At 39.3% G+C, this 21,031-nt stretch overlaps 1 protein-coding gene across 8 annotated transcripts in view; it reads left to right on the top strand.

Moving 5' to 3' along the window:
* Positions 1 to 21,031, top strand: part of Shal (potassium voltage-gated channel protein Shal) — an 87,734-nt gene that overhangs the window by 25,897 nt on the left and 40,806 nt on the right. For all 8 annotated transcript variants that reach the window (XR_013063579.1, XM_076692890.1, XM_076692887.1 and 5 more), the window contains exon 2: positions 14,069 to 14,231. Coding sequence is in view for 7 of the 8 variants with exons in the window: in XM_076692890.1 (XP_076549005.1) it covers positions 14,069 to 14,231 (163 nt within the window). In the remaining variant the exon portion in view is untranslated. The remainder of the gene's footprint in view (positions 1 to 14,068; positions 14,232 to 21,031) is intronic.

Here is a 21,031-nt window from a genome sequence, read left to right as displayed (position 1 = left end):
TTTTCAACGATAATAAAATAAAAGTTAGTAGTAGGAAGTTAAAAATTCTCATTCTACAGGCTTCGGAGAGTCGGTTCATCCTTGAATAAAAAAAAAAAAAAAGTTGCTAGGTCCACTCTGTCAGGGCAATTTGTGAATTCGAAGTGGGCCATCGTGCAAATTCACCGTGTTCATCTTTCTCCTTCCTGTCCCTCCCGTAATACCTTTTTTCCCCAGTTGATTGTCTCGTACGAGTAGAATACCACGCGCTCGTTACAGCCGTTTATTCGTTGAAAAAGCCCTGGGAACCCCGTAATACCGGGCTGGTTGCCGCGACGTTGCTCGTTCCATTGACCATTAAAATAGCAGACCATCCTGATAACGTGTAAAATTACCGAGTTACTTGCTGGTTTCGACTACGATTACAGTGGCAGCTTTTAACGTCAAGCTTTTCAACATAGCTGCGAACGTTTGTTAAAACGGTTTCACAGTACCGCGATAATAAAGAGGGAGGCCGGTAGAAGGATATTATAGAATAACGCGGATCCCTGTGGACCCGAAGAATTTTGAACGATCCCTTTCCCAACAAGATGGGATAGGACGGAATGAGATGGAATGAAATGGGAACGTGAAGGAAGGGAAACACGATATCGAGCCACGTACAGTTCCTTACTCGACCGTTATGACGTTCGTCCCCTTGGGGATGGGTAATTAGGTTTGTCCAGTTTTCAACGTGAGGTGTTTCCGAGATAGAATTCCAAGCAGGAGTTCTTCCTGCTCGTTACCGCCTCGATGGTGGTCGAGATTTCGCAATCTTTTTGTGGAAACACTATAAAATCCCGGATTTCCAACTCGGGACCCCTCCAGGGAGTTTTAAACGTTTTCTAAGAAGTCGCTGTGATTATCTTTGTTTTTATTAAGAAACTTTGTCCTGAAGATTTTAAACGCTCGTTTACTTTAATCCGTGTATCGATTGACCCAAGCCTGAAAGTGTTTTTATTTGTGTAATTGAATTCAAAGCTCGTGAAAAAGGATCGACGCGAAGGTGGTGAAAATGAGTAGATAAGAGGAGAAAGCAGGTAGAACAGAGGGTAACGAAATCGGAATGAACGCTCGACAAACACTTCTCCGTAGCCGAGGGTTCGATTGGCAGTTTGCCAAAACACTCTCGCGTACCTACACCGACTGCATTTCGTGCAGGTGTGGCCCCATAAAACCGAACCACTGTCTCTTATCTTTTTTTTTCAATTTTTTTATCTGCACTCTGGTATTGCGCCATTAAATCGAATTAAAAAGACCAGCATGGAAACGATAAAAAGCAACTGCTGCATTTTTCGAACATTTTGTCGAAAATTTTCAAACTTTCCTCAGCAATTTCGACCTGAAATTATTACCTCGCAGAACTGTGGGAAGAGACGGGCGTTGATATTTCGCAAAGGTGGCAAAAAATCCTCGAGAACAGTCGTAAAGCCGTACGAGCGATAATGAAACGAAATAGTTTCAATAAAAATTGGCATTTCGTTTACGGGAAACGTAGAACTGGTTCGATTCGACGCGAAGCTTTGTCTGATAAATAGCTATCGTAAAAGTTTAGACAAAATTAGTATTTCCTAGCGATAAGTTTCCGAATGGCCCAAAATTGAGAACTCAGGTTCGGTATATAACTTAAATTGACTACCAGAAATCAATTAAAATTGGTTTCAGAGCTGGATGTCTTATCGTTTTTGAGATATCGTGGTAAGAAATTTTTGTACAATTTTGGGACTACGTATGCGCTATTCGATACTGAGCATGCGCTATTCCATACTGAACATGCGCTATTCGATACTGCGCATACACAAAACCTAACCTAATCTAACCTAACCTTAACCACGATATCTCGAAAACGGTAAGACATCCAGCTCTGAAACCAACTTTAATCGGTTTCTTGTAGTCAATTTAGGTGGGGCCATTTGGAAACATAACCTTTCCTTGATTCACTTCCATTAGATTTCCATTATTTTAATAAGAACGATTATCTTTTGGAATTTAATTTTGCAACTTGACGTGAAATGTTTTTGTAACACCTTGTAGATTCCTTGCCATTAGTCAGCATTGCAATAGACGCGTTAATAGATCAAAGCTGGGGGTGCGACGAAGAAATTCGAAGCCACTTGGAGCTCTTATATCTTGACAGGATTATCGGTTTCATCTGTAATTCGAACACACGGGAACAGCATCGAGCGAGGCAATAAATTTCGTTCGAACTTTTTCCATATCCTTCAGGATCCTTGTATGATCGGAAGCACGTTAATTTATGTTGGTCGTAGGGGGTTTATTCAATTTTTTATTGTGTCGCGTAACGACGTGGAGCCACCATTTCGCCTGCAGGATAGCAGGACGATAAATCCTGCGAAGGGTTGTGGCTCGAACATTTCTCGAGTAGATCCGCAATCGCCGGTGAATTCGCCAACACGCTCGCAAGATTGCGACCGTTCTGAATGGGCTGTCGTGGCGACTGCACGAACACATAATTCCTCCTCAAGATTTCTAGCTGTCCTATAGTTTCCCCGACACTTTGCTTAAAAACTTAAACATTCGAGGACGACGAACCCGTCTAAATGTTCAGCGTAAATCATTTATGCCTTATGCTCTATGCAGACGTTCGACGGAAACGCGTTTTGGAAGACACTGTCTTAATACTAGAACTACCCACGTTTAATGCACACTAATTTTTATGTTGAAAATAATGTAGAAAATTAAATAGATAAGGGATGAAACATAATTTAATTTATACATCCATTCTTTATCTCGACAATAGCCAACATACATTTCAGCAAGAATACCTCGTTAAAATTAATAAATTAAAATAAGGAACTTGAAACCACTCATTTCGACTGGTTTGGAAATTCTAGTGTCAAGCTGATCTTCAGCCCCATTAGTTACATACACCCATAATTGTCCTTCTCTACAATAGCGATTTGCTTATTAGTGGTTACCGTATCGTCTAGCGAGCAGGAGATGAAAAAATTACGCTCGTTAAATTGTCTCACGAGCAGAAAATTTAATTAACAAGATGACTAAGCTACTTTATATTTCATAGACGTCTGTAATTAATGAGCCATCGAGAGTGACGGATCAGATTTAGAGAAGCACATCGTCGAACCTTCGAGTTCGGTCTCTTCTAATTATTGTTCGGTTAAGATTGATTGCCGATCGACTCGAGCGAGCGTGTTAAATTTCCTCGCCATCAAATTTCGATGGGTAGACTTATACTTGGTGGAATAAGATTGGTAGGGCTGTTAACGCCTTCCCATTTGATGGGAACTTCTAGAAAATTTATCAGACTATTTCTTGTAATTTTAAGACAGAATTTGTTCTTTACTCTTGCCACCTTCAGTTTAATTATTTATGGGTGGGAAAAGTTGAACTTCTTTAATTAAAGTCTTAAAGTTTCTGCCAGTTTCTTGATACGGATCGATGCAGGGTAAACGAGAACACCTGCTTCCTAAATTAACGAAACTTCTGTTGAATGCTTAATGAAATCTTTATAAATTATAATCATACTTGAATCGAAAAATTTCTGAGGCGTTCAAGAGTCAAAATCAAATCACTCTTTCGTTATTTTTAGAATCTATTAGATAATAGTGAACTCTAATATTTAGCTTCTACTGACTAAAAGCAGAAGAGGTCTTCCATCTGGAGCCTTGATTATATATTATTCTGTTATTCTATTATCTTATTATTTCAAAATAATATTAGAAATTTCATTACTCGAGTTTAAAAGATTGTGGTTGTAGTTGCAATTGCATCTGTTCACGATCGTATGGTGCACGTACGAGTAATGCATCAGGATGAATTATGATGGAATTTAGGAATACGAACGAAATAGGTGAGCCAGGGTGTCAGAGAGAGATAGAGAGAGAGAGGGGGAGAAAGAGAATAGGGTTAATCGATGCTGGGTAGAATGGTAGGAGACTTCGCGATTCCATTTGAATTGCCAACCACGTAAACCCGGTCCCGTCGACTTTCCAACCATCCTCCCACCCCTTTAGTGATCATTCTGGCTCGTCGAACGTGGTTATTACACCGTCGTTAAAGCGGCTGCTACCTGCACAAAGGCGCAGAAACCGCATAGATCCTCGTGTCGGTGTCAAAGGAAAATTAAAAGGGTAGAAGTTTCGTGTGAAAAATTTCCCTCGAATGTTGACTTTGAAAGAAACTTTTCCTCTCTCTCTCTACATATCCCGAATAACTTTTTGCGAAACGTTCATAAATATCTGTTCAGGCTTTAACGATAAGTAAATCTCGTTATTTTTAGCCTTGATTAAATATTTCATTAAAAATTAAAACGTTACTAAGGGATAACTCGAGCACGATCGAGCTCTGGTTTCTTTATTGACGTCAAATGAAAATCAAGGGAAGGGACACATCCGTCCACATAATTCCACGAGCAAATTAGGAATAATTGCTGGTTACGCGTGCTGATCATCCCCTCGACGAGAGTTGGCGGCGTGACGTAACTTGGTCGAATTATAAGCGGCACCGGTGCGAACTTCTTGATTAATCGGATAATACGTGCTGCCCCGAGAGAAACGGCTCCCTCGAGCTGACACGAGCGGAATCCGTCGCGACACTGATTCTCCTCGAACGAGGCCTCTTGCAAGCTGCCATTTCGTCGTACGCCGATCCTCTCTCGTTAATTTCACCCGCCTATCTCCACTTTCATTCCTTAATCGAAATCCAATGACGAAAAAGTTAAATCGCGACGGTATTACGTGGGAAGGCTGTTAAGAATATTAGATTCCAGGGGAACGAGTCTCCCGATGCTTTCAGTGATTGAATTAATCAGACGATCCTGATATAAAAGATAAAGATTTTAAACTTATAATTATTCTCACGGGGGGGAAGTTGCAATTACAAAACGCAAAAGAACTGCTTGTATGTAATAATGAGGGAAAATGGTAATTATTATGTTAGCTCGAGTATGTAGATCACGCATGGGAATCGTAAAATTATCCAAAGGGTAGGAGAAGCGACTAAAAAAGGGCCTGGCAAAGAATGTTTACACGTTACGACCCGATGAACTATGCAACAACGATTTTCTCACGGATAAAGAAGACTCGTCGATCAGCTAGTGCAATAAAAGAGGAGGGTGGCTCTGAAGGGAGAGCTTGTAAGAAGTAGCTGAACCTGTGCTGATTCGTCTTTCCTTTTCCCAGTGGTGTAGCCTTTGTTACTTTTCTTTCGAACAAGTAGGTTTACCAACTACATACTTAGAAAACTTCGAAATTTGTTCCGCTTTTTGTAACAACAAAAAAAACGAAAAAAAAAAAACATTTGGCTGAAAACTACCTCAAGCAAGTGTAGTAATTTCAAGGGTTGATTTCCTTCGGTAATGCTTCCGTTTGTTCCGTTAAACGTAAATTGGCTAAACACTGCGCTTTTCGTTGCTTTTTTGGAGCAACTACTGTGCAGAGATGAGAAGATGACGAGCGGAAGGAATGCGGGTATGATTGATCGTAGGTAATCGGTAAGTCACACCTCACGCACACGCATTCTAGATGGTCGCGCGTTATTGGCCGATGCTGTCACATACTGTGCAGAGATGAAAAGAATAATAGCGGGACGGCACAGGGGCAAAGGGGCAAAGGGAGCACTTCGCACGCTCCGCCCTGTCCCTACGTTTGAACCTCGTACCATCTCCCTTTGTCACAAAGTTTCATTTTTCTTCTTTGTCAAGCGACGCGATTAGTGTGTGATCGCATCGGCCAATAGCGCGCGATGATCTAGAATGCATGTGCTTGAGGCGTGACTCGCTATTATTATTTCCTTTCGCTATTATTCTTTCCATCTCTGCACAGTACTAATCGCGTCGCCTGACAAACAAGGAAAATGAGACTTCGCGACAAAGTGAGATGGTACAAAGTCAGCGTTGCGATGGACTTTAATCGCGAGGATCAAAGGTAGGGTGGAGCCTGCGAAGTGCACCCTTTGCCCCTCTGCCGTCCCAGTAATCATCTTTCTATCTCTGCACAGTAGATTACTTGGAATGGCATTAACAGAATTTCATATTTCCGAGATTTCCTGCTTTACTTTCTTAGAAAGAGGAAAAGTACTAGAGATTTTATACGATGGCACGCGACTTTTTTATAATGAAATTGCTTCTTTTCTGACCGTTTAAAGACACTTTAATTAGCGTGTCACGGTAACGATTCGTCGAAGCTTCTATTTTTACGGGCAAGAAAATACTATTACCATCCGAACGAAGGAAAGAACGAAAAACAGGAGGAAAACACGCGTCGTAAGAAACAAAGCTCGACGGATATAATGGGATAACGCAATAAGAAGGATAAAAATCGCTTCCATTGTAGGAGATTGTGGAAGAAGGGTAGATAAACGTGAAGGGGCGTAATGTGATTCGAATAGCTTGGAAAAAAACGATCCTCGTTGGGGTTGAAGGGGATCGTATTAAAAGAGGGCAAAAATACTGAGTGAAAGAAGTATTCGAATCTTTAAATCCTTTTTGTATTAAAATAAATACCAGAGAAAAATGGCTGGTAATAAAATGAAGAAATAGATTCTCTCACGTTTTGACCTCATTTTTGGCATTTACAGAACTTTCGTAATATTTTCAATCGCGATCGTGAATCATTTCTAATTAAATCTCTTCATCGTAATTATGAAAGGAAAGAATGAAAATTCGCTGAAAAACGATGTTCCATCATTTTTTCCCCTCTTTTCATCATTATTCGTGGCTAACGGGAAACGAAACGAAACGTAATGGATTCGAATTTATTCGAACGAGCGGAAAAGCGAGCATCACGGGAAGGAAAGAATCGATCGTAAAGCAGGTGATTGCTTCAATGGCGTTTGATAATGCAACGTTCGATAAAAATGGAGGCTGGATTGCTTTTCGAGCTTTGTTTGCGTATGATGTTCATCGTAAAGCTCGTCGCGGTGCCTTTTCATCGGTTGCAAATGGAACAGTAGCTGTGTCCACGTAATGAAAGTGTCATAAAATTTAAAGAACGTCGATGAAGAACGTTTCCGGTATCGGTATAGCGATACTAATGAACGATTTCATGTAGCTAATGTTGGATCACGTTAATGCGATTCGCTCTCTTTATGGCTAAAACTTGTAAGGATTTATGCCCCACTAATTGGTCGAATCGCTTGACGAAGAAAGCAAATTGTTGAGTACGGGCCCTTAGGTAGGGATGTTCGATCCCGATTCGATTCTTTCGGTAAAAAAATCGATCTTTTGAAACGTTTCTGTGGTATTCAATTTTCCCCAGAATCGATTCTTTCATGTAAGAATCGAAGATCGATTTTTTGCCCTCTAGGGAATTAATTCTCATTTTTTATATCGACTTTTTGGTTTGGAATTTTTAGAAGAATCGATTTTTCTGATCCATAAAAACACATTCACTCCTAAAAAAAGTATAAGAATAGTGATTAAAATATAAACAATGTGGAGCGCCTGCTTTTGGTGTAAGAGCACGAAATATAAAAATATGAAAAATCGATTCTTTACAATAATCGATGCCGCACAGAAGAATCGTATGGGATAGTCTGTTTACAAAAATGAAAATAAAGAAGGAAACAAAAAGCGTAAACTTTTTTCAAATCGATTCTCTCATTCCGATTCAGAATCGATTCTCGAATCGATTCTTTCCGGTGAATCGAACATCCCTATATCGCGCATGCGGGTGCGCCTTGACGGTTCACGATGCGCGCAGGCGCAGTCTCCCCTAATCGGCAGCGACACGTGGTATTATGTCGTTCGGGTGTAACATTCTATGTAACATTATGTGGTATAATATATACGTATCCATCTTGTGTAAGATCAGTGTGAATCTTTGGCTCCTCCAATCCAACCCACGGGCATAATACAAATGAATCGGTCAAGTGTGACTGGAACAGAGCGATGCGGTGACGATGACTTCAAAGCAGTGATATAACCTCCATCCCTCCTATATCGCGTGCCATCTTTTCGCGGACGAACAGTACGTAACTCTTAATTTTCTAAAAACTAGAATTGACATCACTTCGAATTCAAGCCTTGAAAATTAGGGTTGAAAGTTAATTAATGTCTTGGCAAACAAAATTATTGCTCTATTGTGATTTGATACTAATTCAACATCTCAATCAATAACCTGTTACCCACGCTTTTTGGAACGAACGATCTATTTTCACTGACGTATATGTACGTCGTAGCTCATCGAAACGATTAATTATCGGCGAATGATTCGATCAAGCAACTCGAGTGAATTATTTACGATCAGCGTTTCATCGGCGAGTTCGGCTTTTAAGCGAGCCTAACGCGTATTTATACGACGTTCGCGAACACGCGTTTCTCTAAATATAGACCTCTAATCCGGCGGCTTCTCTCTATATTCTAAACTTGTTACCATGGGCTGTCTCTGTGTTTATCACGAAATTATTATTCTTTCGGATTGTACGATCAAATTAATATCAACCAGAATGAAAGCGAGTTAATTATTCAACTTCTTTCGTGGAACTTAACAAGAATTAGGAATTAGTCAATTATTTTTCTCGAAGAATCCAAAAACCTCGGTACTATGCTCTTATTGTGGCAAAAATATAATGAAACCAGCAAAGGCAAAGGTAGTTGAAGTCGAATCGTAAAAAGTTTGAAGGGTTTTTAGTGTCGCGTAAAGAACAATCGTAAAACTAGCTGATCTTATGGTCACTTAGTACATTCTTCTTCTCAGTTCGTATTCTTCCTACTACTGCAATGACTATGCTATTCCACGATTGCAAGCCATTGCTTGGCTGCTTAAACTGTGTTCATTTCTTTTAAATCTTCCTTCTTGAGGAGCTACGAAAAACTTTGATATTGTAAAGTGGGATTTCCGGACAGTCGGATGATATTTTTGTAACTTTTATTGCTTCGAAGTGGGTTATTCTGGAGTTGTAATGTGGGAGCATATAAGATTCTAAATTGATTACCACTGTTTCATTACGTGTAAATGATTGCGAGAGTGGGTCTAGGGTAGCTAAAAGCATAAATATTTTTATCATTTACTCGTTATGTCGAAGATAAAAATTGAAGCGTGCCGAGTCTGAATCGCGTAGGCCAGCGTGCACGAAAAACCTTGGGGTCTTCCGAGGCCGTTAAGCCCCCCGCGTGGTAAGGTCGCGCTTAAACACGTGCTTGAACGCTCATTTTCCCGGGCCTCTAGGCGACGCGACGAAGGAAACGAGAGAACGGATAAAGAAATCAGGTCGGGATCGTAGGGGCGGCGAACTTTTTGCTCGCATCTTGTTCGAGAACGAGTGCGACACCGTTTACCAAGTAATTATCCCCTTGGATTCTTGAAATTTTCATTAATTCGACGGAATATAAAACACCTTTGGAATCCGATCGTTAACCCTTGTCCACGATTATTATTTTCTGATCCAGATCCGAAGAAAACTAATAGTAAAATATTGATTAAATGGGATTTGGAAATAAAACAATGGATAGAAAACAATGAAATCAAAGTAGATTTTCCTATCGAGTGTTTGAACTTCATTAAAAAAAAAAGGAACTACCAGGAAAATGAAGTGGAGTTTAATTAACAATCGATACGGTTTGGAGAGCTTTCGATATTTTTTTCATCCCCAGTTGCCGTCGATTTCGTCGAACACGCTGATTGCCAGTTTTTGTACGTCGATAAAAACCCTCCGGGCAAGAACGATGTACAATTATTTTCTCATTGGCTGAAAACAGCGTCGAAGAAAAGCGGTGATTGCTTTGGTAAACATGATGCTCTTTTTAACAATGCCGCAGCTGTGCGAACATACCTAATATTAGCTGTACAAACAGACATTTAATGGGTTTGTACAAGTTACATTCGCAGAATTAGACCATCATCTTCCAAAACAAAAAGAATCACCGGGAATCCATTTTATTACGTGTAGAACCATAAACATTCTTTTTCCTGCATAAAATTCTTTCTATTTTTTCCACTTTCTGGTCTGCGCTCGTCGCTAAAGGAATTGCGAGGGAAAGATTTATCAGAAGCTGTACAATGAGAGAAATGTTAGGCGAGGTTAGGGAAATCCAGGCGATCCGGGTCAACGTGTTCCAACGATGTATGCTCGAATTAGCTGACGGCACGCCGGAATCCAGATCCCCTGGGATGGAACGAAACGATGATGACGACGTACGCGTCCCGGAAGGACCCACGAAACTGTCACATAATTCGATAAAGCGGGCCGGACAGGGGCTGCTGGTGATAGAGGATACAGGATTGCCCCGTTGGCAATGTTCCATATTACGCTCTGCTCAAACGAATATTTTTCAGAAAACCGTACTCGACCTTCGGATAAATCTTTTCTCCTTATCATAATATTTACCACCCTTTATGATTAAATTATGTTTTAACAGGAGTATCTTGACTAAACTGCCATCCGCTTCGTGGTTGACATACTGGAGCGAGGCGATTGATTTGTAGTAAAAGTAACAGTGAAGAGAAATTTAGTTTAGTTAGCATAGAGAAAGTAGACGTCTTTATTCATCTTTGTTTTTACAACCCGAGTTCTAATTTACGGAACACGAATAGCGAAATTCTGATTTCTCTCATAGATTTAACATGGGTATCGGTTTCTGGGACCATTCCTCAAGGACACCACCGATCTCTGATTTTATTAGCCAACCCGTATCTAAAATTGAAAATCTTGAGAAGGGGACTATAGCATTTTAGACTTTCTATCACTTTTGTACAGGCCAAACGGTAAGAGTTATCGAAAAAATTCTTGCGCCATTGTGTTTAGTGGGTCAAAATCTCAACGAATGGTCGAAACAAATTTTTTTTTTGCCACTTCCAGTCTGACCGGAAATGGCCGAAAAAGGGTTGGTTCTAGAGCGAATCTCACTCTAGTTCAGTTTAGCTTGTTCTATATAAATACTCACAGTTACCACTGTGATCGGCTTTCAAAGAATGGTCAAAATTGATAATCTAGATTTTGAGTTAAAAAGTCACAAAAATTCCGATCAGTCGTTTAACAGCGGAGCTTCGTTCCAATTAAAAATCAGTGTTCCCCTCGTCAAGAGAGTCCCTTATCGCGCTAATTCCTGTCTAATATGAAACACCCCAAGTTCGCGTGATTCGAAAAGAAGGTAATGTGTATTCAGACACGTCTTTTGCACCCTCGCAGTGTCGCACAGAGTGTCGCGCAATCGATCAAACGTAGCAGTGTTTCGTATTCAAAATACCCTGACTCATGAAATTTTAACCATTTAAAGGGGAATGAAGTCGCCTCGACCTTTTTCCCTTTTCAAAGAAATAACGAACGTGGCAGCTGTAGAAAGCTTAATTAAAGCAGTTCGTCTCTAGTTTTCTTTTATTTTTCTGATCATTTTCATCTTCTTTTTGTTGGTCGGTCGGTCGGTTGGTTGGGTTAAGCAGCGCGCAATGGTCCACGGTTTTGAATTCCTTAATTCCGTTGGTCGGCTTGTAAAACGTTGGTAACGAGCGGCGCCTCCGTCGTTCGCCAATTAGCGAGCACGTTTCTCTTTTTAATAATGCAACGGCCTACATATGCGGCCTGCACGTTGCACCGGCTGTAATTACGTGGAAACCGCCGGCCACTAATGCGTGCCGACACAAACACGTTACGACCACTGGAATCCATGCTTACCCGTGCCTCTCCACCTCCTTTCAATCCCCTTACTGTTTCCAATATTTTCAATATTTTTCAACTTTTATTTCACCTATCTTTTATTTTTTTTCTGATCGATCAGTGCACAGTAGTGACCGGCGATACAGTATCGATATTTGGAATATCGATACTTTTCAGTTTAAATATCGATATTTAACATGATATATTGCAGTATCGATACTTAATATATGAATATCGAAATTAGATAGAAAAATATTTTGTAGCAATAAGTTTCACTTATATGTTTATTTATATGTATATATAGAATGTATGTAATATTGATCTCAATGTATAGTAATGCATAATAAATAGTTATGTAAATGTAAATCTAAATAATCCTCGTAATAGATGCACGTCCAAAAAAATTAAAATATTAAATATAATAATATGTTTATCATATAAAATAAATATTTGAATAAATAGTATATTCTTTACTGAACTTCACTTCTAATTTAATTGTACTAATTGATATTAATAATTTCGATACTTTATTCCCAATTGATGTATATCGATACTTTGGTTATCGATACCAAATATCGATACAATTCAAAAATATGCCCATCACTAGTGCACAATGATTCATTGGAACTTGAACGCATTCATGAACCTCTGTCATCCTTTGTTCTTTTATTTCTTCTTTTGTGGGATATTAGGTGCTATATTAGGATACGGTTACCAGTGTGTTGAATTTCCAAGCTTTGATAAAATGATTTAAACAATACGGTGCTTTTTCGCGACATACATTGCACACCTGTTTCAGAAATATGAATGAGTCGTGCTTGTTCCCTGGGAACATGGACAGGTGACAGCAAGCGATTCGATCGTATCTATCTTCCATGCAAAATGGCCTTGCACAGTTTGATGGTGGTGAATTATTCGACTCGAGTATGCTCGAAAAAACGCGTGACTGTTAGCCATTACTTCTTTTTCAACGATGTTCGTAATTTCTGAAAATGATCGCACCCTCGACGACAACGATCAGAGTTCACGATCTATCTTCCCTTTATTTAATAGAGATAGACTGTTCTGTTACGTATCATATATCATTTTACAATCAACGACGCCTTTGCATATCGCAACGACACGCGACGTGATTCTTTTCTTAAATTTGATTTTTCTCCAAAAATCAGACACAGAGGTAAACAGAACTGTTACAAAAGTTTGTACACGTTCCTCTGAAATTCCTCTTATGGTTTCCCTTTTTCTCTTCACTGACGTGAAAATTTACGATGCAAATTATCGCATAAATCGCGGTGGTCGCGATCCAACGCGGCTCTGAGACCGTAAAACAACCGTGAAATTATGCAAACAGCGTGGCGCGGTTCGTGCAAGATTTTTCAATTAAATGCTCCTCGAAGGATAAAGATGGAAATGTCATCTTCAAAATCAACATTGTGGAAAACTTATGAATCACCTCATTTTTATATTACTGGATGGCCCAAAAGGAGTTTCAGTTTTGATTTCAGAGTCATCTTTTTATTTTTATAGATATTCAAATCATTATTTGATAAACAAGTACACTAAAGTTGGGAATTTTTTTATACATGTCTTTTAGTTCTAAAATGGCAACTGCAAAGATCACACACATCTCTTAGCGATCAATGATTTATTTATTTCGGGTTATATCAAGGCTAAAGTGTATCAAGCGAAGATCAGAAATACGGAACACCTCAAAGAAAGAATCACTGAAGTCATCCAGTTGAAAAATTGAGAAAAAATCGATTTGTATTCACACGTGTTTCACTCGCTTTTTAATGGTCAGTAGAGACAATGTTGTCTTTGGATCGAATTGTTTGAAACAAAGCTGCGCCCCTTAGTGGTTACTGAGGGAAAACAATGAAAATCTCATTCATTAAATTTTCAACGTTTCTGAATAAAATGGCTATTATTTCGGCAAAGTGGAACACAAGCAAAATATTGTAGTATTGCGCTATAGTTTACGAAGAAGACATCGGAGCCAAAAACATCGAAAACCAAGAATTAATGCCTTTTTGACAGTATTTTGCATTTAATTATTCTTGTTATTATTACTATTATTATTTCAATCACTGAACGACTAATTATTAATTAATTAATTAAATATTGAGATAATTAGATTGAATGAAAATAAATTTATTTAAAAGTATTGTTTATTTTTATCTATTCCTAATTGGATTAAAGAATTTCCAAGTTTTTCTAATCCGTAGATAGTGATAGCGCAAACAGTATTTGGCTCGTGTCCCACTCTGCCGAAATAATACCATAAAATGCAATTTATTTGAATTGAATATCTCGTAGTTTTTTTATAATGAATTTTTCAAAACGAAAGCTCCTTTTGGGCCACCCTGTATGATGGCATAATGATTTATTCATCGACAGTGTTTCTATAGCAACCGAAAAGATTGAGGAAATTTTTGGAAATTATATCTAACGAATCGTCATTGTTTTTCTGTTACAGGTACGGTGACATGGTTCCGAAAACGATCGCGGGAAAAATCGTTGGGGGTGTATGCTCCCTCAGCGGTGTCCTTGTGATCGCTTTACCGGTGCCTGTTATCGTCAGTAATTTCAGTCGAATATATCATCAGAATCAGCGAGCTGATAAGCGGAAGGCGCAGAGGGTGAGTTTTATAGACTTTTTCTTTTTCTCTCATCAATTTGCAAATAAATATCCGAGGATTTGCGTTAACCCTTTGAAATATTATTGCTGCCTCTGCACGTCCATGGTCTAATTTATGGATGAAAAATATTTTGCCTTCGATAAATGTCCTAGTAAAACGACTGAGTTTGGAAAAATATTTCACCCCGAAACTGTTGAAAATTCAGGTCCCTTCGTTCGATAAATCATATATCATCGCGTTGTTAATCTGGTATCGGTGACGCGTGTTATCGTACCCGACCAAATTCGAACGAAATTTGATTCGACCTTAATTCCACTTGGATCCAACTGTAACTCATCGGATTGCCGACGAGCAACGTCGTTCGAAAGTGAATCCGATTAACATTAATTCATGTTTGCCAGCGAGGTATCAAGATCCACGGGTGTACCTGTTATTTTTTGTCCGTCGACGTTGAAGCGGAAACAGAAACAGTCGAAACGAAATTTCGTCAGATTTCCGGCACTCGAAACGAAACAGTCGGTGGAAAAAAAATCGATCTACCCAGGCTACGAGCCTAGGTGAAAACGTTTTCGACTGTTTCCTCTCGCTTGTACGTTCCACGTTTCGCGCATCCACAAATAGCCGTGTCACTATTCGTGCCACGGGCTGTTTACTTTATTCTGGTACAGCGGGTATCGATGTTGTTGTGTGTTGTCTTTGGAGCCGGGTTTGTCCGGACTCAAGGCTACTTTTCTACGAATCTTCGATCAAATCGAGTGTACGCGAACGTTTCTTCGTTAAAACGAGCAGCAGTTTAATTGACTACCTTTTAACCCTTTGGGAACGGAGCATTGTTAACCTTGCACGGAGTATAATTAATTTGAAATAAACGAAGTGATAATTCCATCCTTTAAAGCATATATTATAAATCTTTACTGTCTACATTTATAGCTGTGTTTTGTATCAAGAATATGGGGTGATTACGATTTCCGTGGCTCGTAGTTTAAAGGTTAAATTTGTGTTCTTCAAACCATTTCAAAAAAAAAAAATGTATATGTTATAGGTACCAATCGGTTTAGCCAGTAAAGTAGATTTCCTGTTTTTTATAAATCTGTAAGTATCTGGAAAACTATGTGAAATGTGGCAAAATATCAGATCTTTTTTATAAAAAATTAAATTTCCAACTATTTATGTTCTATGACATTTTTTCATCAGCTGCGTAGTTTTCGAGATATATCAAATTTCTCTAAAAATATTTCATTATGTCATTATCCCATCTAAAATAGATTAAGTTATGTTATATTTTATGGAGTGGGGGCGCCCATTTATTGGACAATCAAATTGTGTAGCAGTACCGAAAATATTTGAAGTGCTGCTGTAATATTACTACGGTAATGTCATTAATTTTTCGTAAAATTTTGAGTCATAGTTAGCCTTTGAGTCGCCAAAAATCCTTCTCGCAAATACTGTTTTTATGCAAAATCTCAGTCAAATCGGGTTTGACAGATTTTCGGAAACTTCGAACCATAGTTTCCTAGATATTTGCAGATTTACAAAAAACAGAAAATCTACTTTACTGGCTAAACCGATTTGATACCTATAACATATACATTTTTTTCTTGAAATGGCTTCAAGAACACAAATTTAATTTTTAAACTAGGGGCCATGGAAATCATAATCGTGCCAAGAACAATTATAATAACAATTATAATTATATTTGGACACATATACGCGTTGATCGTCCGCAAAGGGTTCACTTGGTATCCTCCAACCTACTAAAATAACGTAACATTATCGTAAGTAATTATCATAAATTATAGTTTTCGTTTCCCAAAAGAAGTATAGTTTCCCGGAGAAAGCAGAGAAGCAAGTTTTCCTTGAATTTCTCGAACGGAACGGAGGAAAAGTTAGTTTGCCGATCAATTTATCTCGACTCTCGTGACAGTTCAGTAATACACCGGCCTGGTGGCACACTTGCCACTCACTTAACTAACTTACCGTCACACTTTTTCCATTTAAACGGAGTGAATTTCATTCATTTCCTCGCGTCGAGATTTTCACTGGTATATAGCTGTTTAATGATGGAACGCGATGTTACGTAACGTGATCGAATTGGGCTATATCATTGCGTATGTAGCACGTGGTCATCTTGTTGGATGACATCGGTGGCCAGGAATGTGACCAATCGATTAGAACGAGGAGAATTTATGGAGGGAATACGAGAAGGGAATCAGTATTTGGGGATGAAATGATGGGTATTGAGGTTTACTAGTTCTGAATTCTTTTTCCGAATCTCTCCTTCCATTAACATAGTAATTCGATCTCTTTTATTTCCCAGTCGATGTGTTAACAGTTTGTCTAGAAATCACGAAAATTTTCATGATTCTTTCGCGTGCATAAATCACGTCATTAACGAGTTCAGGGAGGATCGTTTAAGAAAACCGAACAGGCGGTCGAGATTTTTCTGAACGAAGAATTCCAATGAAATTCGATATCATGGATCATCGACAACGAATCGAATCATCGACCTTTTCGAACAGAAGACATCCTCCACGATTCTTCCAACTGTTCGATTCTCAATTTAGCCGCTAACGCAAATAGGTCTTACATTGTCCAGCTTCTATTTTCTTAGAGCTCGAAAACAAGCGTGAATGGTTCGCGAACATTTTTATGAGGTTTCAAGTAATATTAACTTTCTGTCGTAACTAAAAGAAAAAACAAAAGAAAAATTGTAGTTTTCGCATTGAAATTAATTCCCGTGAATCAACGATGGGTTATTTTTAATCGAGCGACCGATAATTTCCTTAGCAGACATGAAAGTCTAGACGCTCGAGAACGTTTCGCTATTATCCCGAATGCTAATGACGAGAGGACAAAGATTGCTGTTACTTTCCGATACTCTTCAATCGTCCAATCGCGGCCAACGATTATCCTTCGTCTACGATTCGCTGAACCAATCAATTTCATCGAGGACCCATTAAATCGCGAATACATTCGGTTCTGTCGAGTAACCTAGCGCTTGTTCTTCCTCTCCGCTTCCATTTCCTTCAATTTACCTACCCGCGCAATTATTCTTCAAAGTTGAAGAGACCATCGACCGTCTCGACACAAAAGTCTCCATTCCTTTCAACGTATTCCGTGAATCATTCTCTTGTAGATATTAAACAGATTTAATATCTACGTTCCTTTTTCTTTTCAAGAATATTTAATGCGGACAGAGTTGTCCATCATAGCAATCAACTGCTTGTAGTTTTCACTTAACTTAATCGCCTCGGGACGCGTCAGAGTTGACGGAAACTGTACGGCTTTTCTGACGAGTTGACGGATGACAGGGAATTCGAAACTTGACTGGCAAAGTTCAACGCCGGGAGCGGTCGGTTGCGCAAAAACAACCGATCCGTAATTTCTTTTAACGCGTAGGATCTGAGGGTGGCCAGTGAGTAGTTGGAGACTGTAGCAGAAGTTTGGTTTGGCTGGTAGCCAGCTTTGGCTACCCTCAGTTCATTACCACTATCCCCTGTGTTCGTCGAGAGTCGAGAGACATAGACAGCTGGCTGAATAAAGTGGCGAGCAGTGAGAAACAGAGGGAGAGAGGAAGTACGGTCGCGGTTGGGAATCTTCCGGCCTTTTCACGAATCTGATTAATAGCGATTGTTGCTTTGCTTCTACAGTCTGTTACTAAATTAATGGCCATGGATTACCCGGAAGATTCCTTCTGTCATGTTTGTGGATATTCATAACAGAAACTCATTGATTAACACAGCGAGCAATCGTAGAGGGAGTTTTTGCAAATTAGAAGCAGAGGGGTAACAGCTTGCCGACAATTTGCAGCTTCTAAAAATCCTAGCTCCTCATTTTCCTTTCCTCGTTTCCTCACTTTCTTCCTCGCTTTCTTCCTCGGTTCGGTTAAATCTGCATTGCAGAGGCGTCGCATCTACATATGCATTGCCACGTTTCGTTCCGATTCGCGGTTTCGGACACCATTGAATCATTCGTTTCGCATCCCTCCTTCCTTCCCCTTATTCTTCTTCCCGTCTATTGGATCGCTGCGAACGAAGTCTGATTTCCGACGCGGAAGATTGAAGTTTGTTTTTCGTTTAGTTTGCTCTAGTTGTTTCTCTCTGTTTCGACGAACAGAATACGTGCTTTTGATTTTTCTCTTCAACTGTGTTGCTTTCATTCACTTTATGCAAAGCATCGCTGTGTATTTCGAAGTAGAAAAATTTAATTCCGACAGGACCAACCTGATCCTGCCACGATACTTAAGAGTTAACGTGCCTTGTTTTTGACATTACTGTCTTCGTTTGAGGATGCACAGCCAAGGAATATCGGTGCCAAGCAAATAAATACATTCAGGATGAAACATTAGAGTTTATCTAGCATCGATCTACTAGATCAGCTTTTTCGATTTCACAGATCGATCTTACCAGGCGTAGTAGCAAGTTCAGCCGGCTAAGGGTAAACAAATATTTGAGGGAAGCTTCGACGAGTAAACAGCTGCCTGGCGAACTTCTCGTCTCGTGAAACAAACTCCGATTTCCGTCGGAACTTGGCCAACGCGAACGCGTTACCGCATAAATTTTCACAAAATTTCTCGTTCGATGATTTCAATGTTTCCACTCTCGCGGAAATATTTCCTTCGCGGTACGTTTATTTGATCCCCATAGGATTTTATTATACAACGAGACAGAGGGTTGGGTAAATTTGTTTCTATCGATAAATTCATTAAAAGAAAATTAAAATTAAACCAATTTGTTGTTTCCGTATGGCCCCACTAAAACTGAGAACTCAGGTTCGGTATATAACCTAAATTGACTACAAGAAACCGATTAAAGTTGGTTTCAGAGCTGGATGTCTTATCGTTTTCGAGATAACGTGGTAAGGTTAGGTCAGATTAGGTTAGGTTCTTTGTATGCGCAGTATTCAATAGCGCATGCGCAGTATTGAATAGCGTATGCTCAGTATCGAATAGCGCATGCGTAGTCTTACCACGATATCTCAAAAACGGTAAGACATTCAGCTCTGAAACCAATTTTCATCGGTTTTTGGTAGTCAATTTAGGTTAAATACGGAACCTGAGTTTTCAATTTTGGTGGGGCCATTCGGAAAATATACAAAATTGTACCACGATATCTCAAAAACGATAAGACATCCAGCTCTGAAACTAATTTTAATCGGTTTCTGGTAGTTAATTTAGGTTATATACCGTACCTTAGTTCTCAATTTTGGTGGGGCCATTCGGAAACTTATCCCAATTTGTTAAAGTAAATGTCGGTGATGTTGGTTAAGAAGTATTATAACGATATAACGAGGCAAAGGGTGGACGTATTCTCCATAATGAAGTAGCAAAAGAGGATCTAAAATGAAATTGAAGTTTTCAAACTACGTTGGGTCAGCAAAGAGCCGGTTCCGTGGTTAGAGGGTTAACCGAACCCTCTTGTCCCCTTCACATATTCAGGTAAATGGAATTCCGGTGTAATAGATAATTTAGTTAGCCAAGTTCTCGGTGTTGTCTGGTGACGCAGTGGACGATTTCCATTTAAAAGCATAGCTGAGAATGGTTAAGATTCTCACGTTACTCGACGAAACAAAGCTCGCTCTCTCGCTGACGATTTTCCAGCAAGAATTTCCTCTGTTCCCTCTTCACCACGTTGTATCTCTATTCTTAGAGTCTTAGAGCGAACTCTTGGCACGCTTGGCCCTTTAAGGTTTCTCTTTCTCGTGCCTCTGCTTATGCGAAGAACGCGTCGAGTGGAATGGTCCAAGCAAAAGAATGAGAAAAAGAAAGAACAGAAAAAATAACGAGCGGCAAAAGTGAAAGAACACCTCATCCTTAAACATTTCGTTTGTTTGTGCTTGACTTCGTGATCGCCAGGAGGCATCGACACTGCCAAGATAACCGTGAAAATCGTTTGCGGCGGAGAAAAAACGCGATCGTTTTCGCACTTTGTTGATCTTCCAACGGAAGAGGGAAATAAAAAAGGAAGCTATAGGGTGTGTGGAGACAAGCCAAGTTCGCGTGTTCCACGGACCAACAATAAGTTGAGTGGAAATGGAGAGATTAGGGGATGAAAGCTTTTTTTCGGCTACTTCTTGAACAAATATCTTCTTCGGTTCTTTCGCTATCTTCATCTTTTTCTTTATGTTCTTTTTCAAAAATAACTATCTTCAGAGTATACCTGCTTGGTTCGTGGAAATGAAGAATTTTATTCAAAGTAAATTAAATGCGAATGCATTGAAAACTTTGTACAGTAAACATTTATTCTGTTATTTAAATTTATCTTGACCTACGGAATCATCCTCTTTCCGATTGTTTTATAAGTCTACGTTGTATATTTTTACATGCATTCAGGTTTCATCAACCACCCTAAAATATCTTATTAAAAATAAAGAATCTTCCTAGCGAGTTGTTGATGCTCGAATCGAGCCGTGCAGATGAACGATGCTGAAATCCGTCGATTTGACGTCATCGATTTTATGGCGTGGCCTTTTTTTCGATCGCCGGTGAAATAATGCGTCAACAATGTCACGGTATTCTTAAACCCATTAAATACAGCCGAACTTTCAAAACAACTTATGCGAAAAACGAGATGATGAAAATTCAGCGAAGATGTGGTAGTTGTGGCAAAGGAGAGGAGAGAATGGAGATGTGGAAAAGCAAATTTTCCTCGATAAATTGATTTTAAACAAATATTGAAAGGTTTTCGAATCGAATGGAAAGAGAAGATTGTTTTTTAAACTGCTGCAAATTCTTTTCACCTTTCTTCGAGATGAAAGACAAGGTGGAAAGGAAAAGAAATTAAGGAAATTTGATCGTCAAG

The sequence above is a fragment of the Osmia lignaria genome, chromosome 16 (genome assembly GCF_051020975.1).
Source record: "Osmia lignaria lignaria isolate PbOS001 chromosome 16, iyOsmLign1, whole genome shotgun sequence".
In the NCBI taxonomy this organism is placed as follows: Eukaryota; Metazoa; Arthropoda; class Insecta; order Hymenoptera; family Megachilidae; genus Osmia; species Osmia lignaria.
The sequence above is the reverse complement of the archived record's forward strand: the minus strand, read 5'-3'. Positions and strand labels throughout refer to the sequence as shown.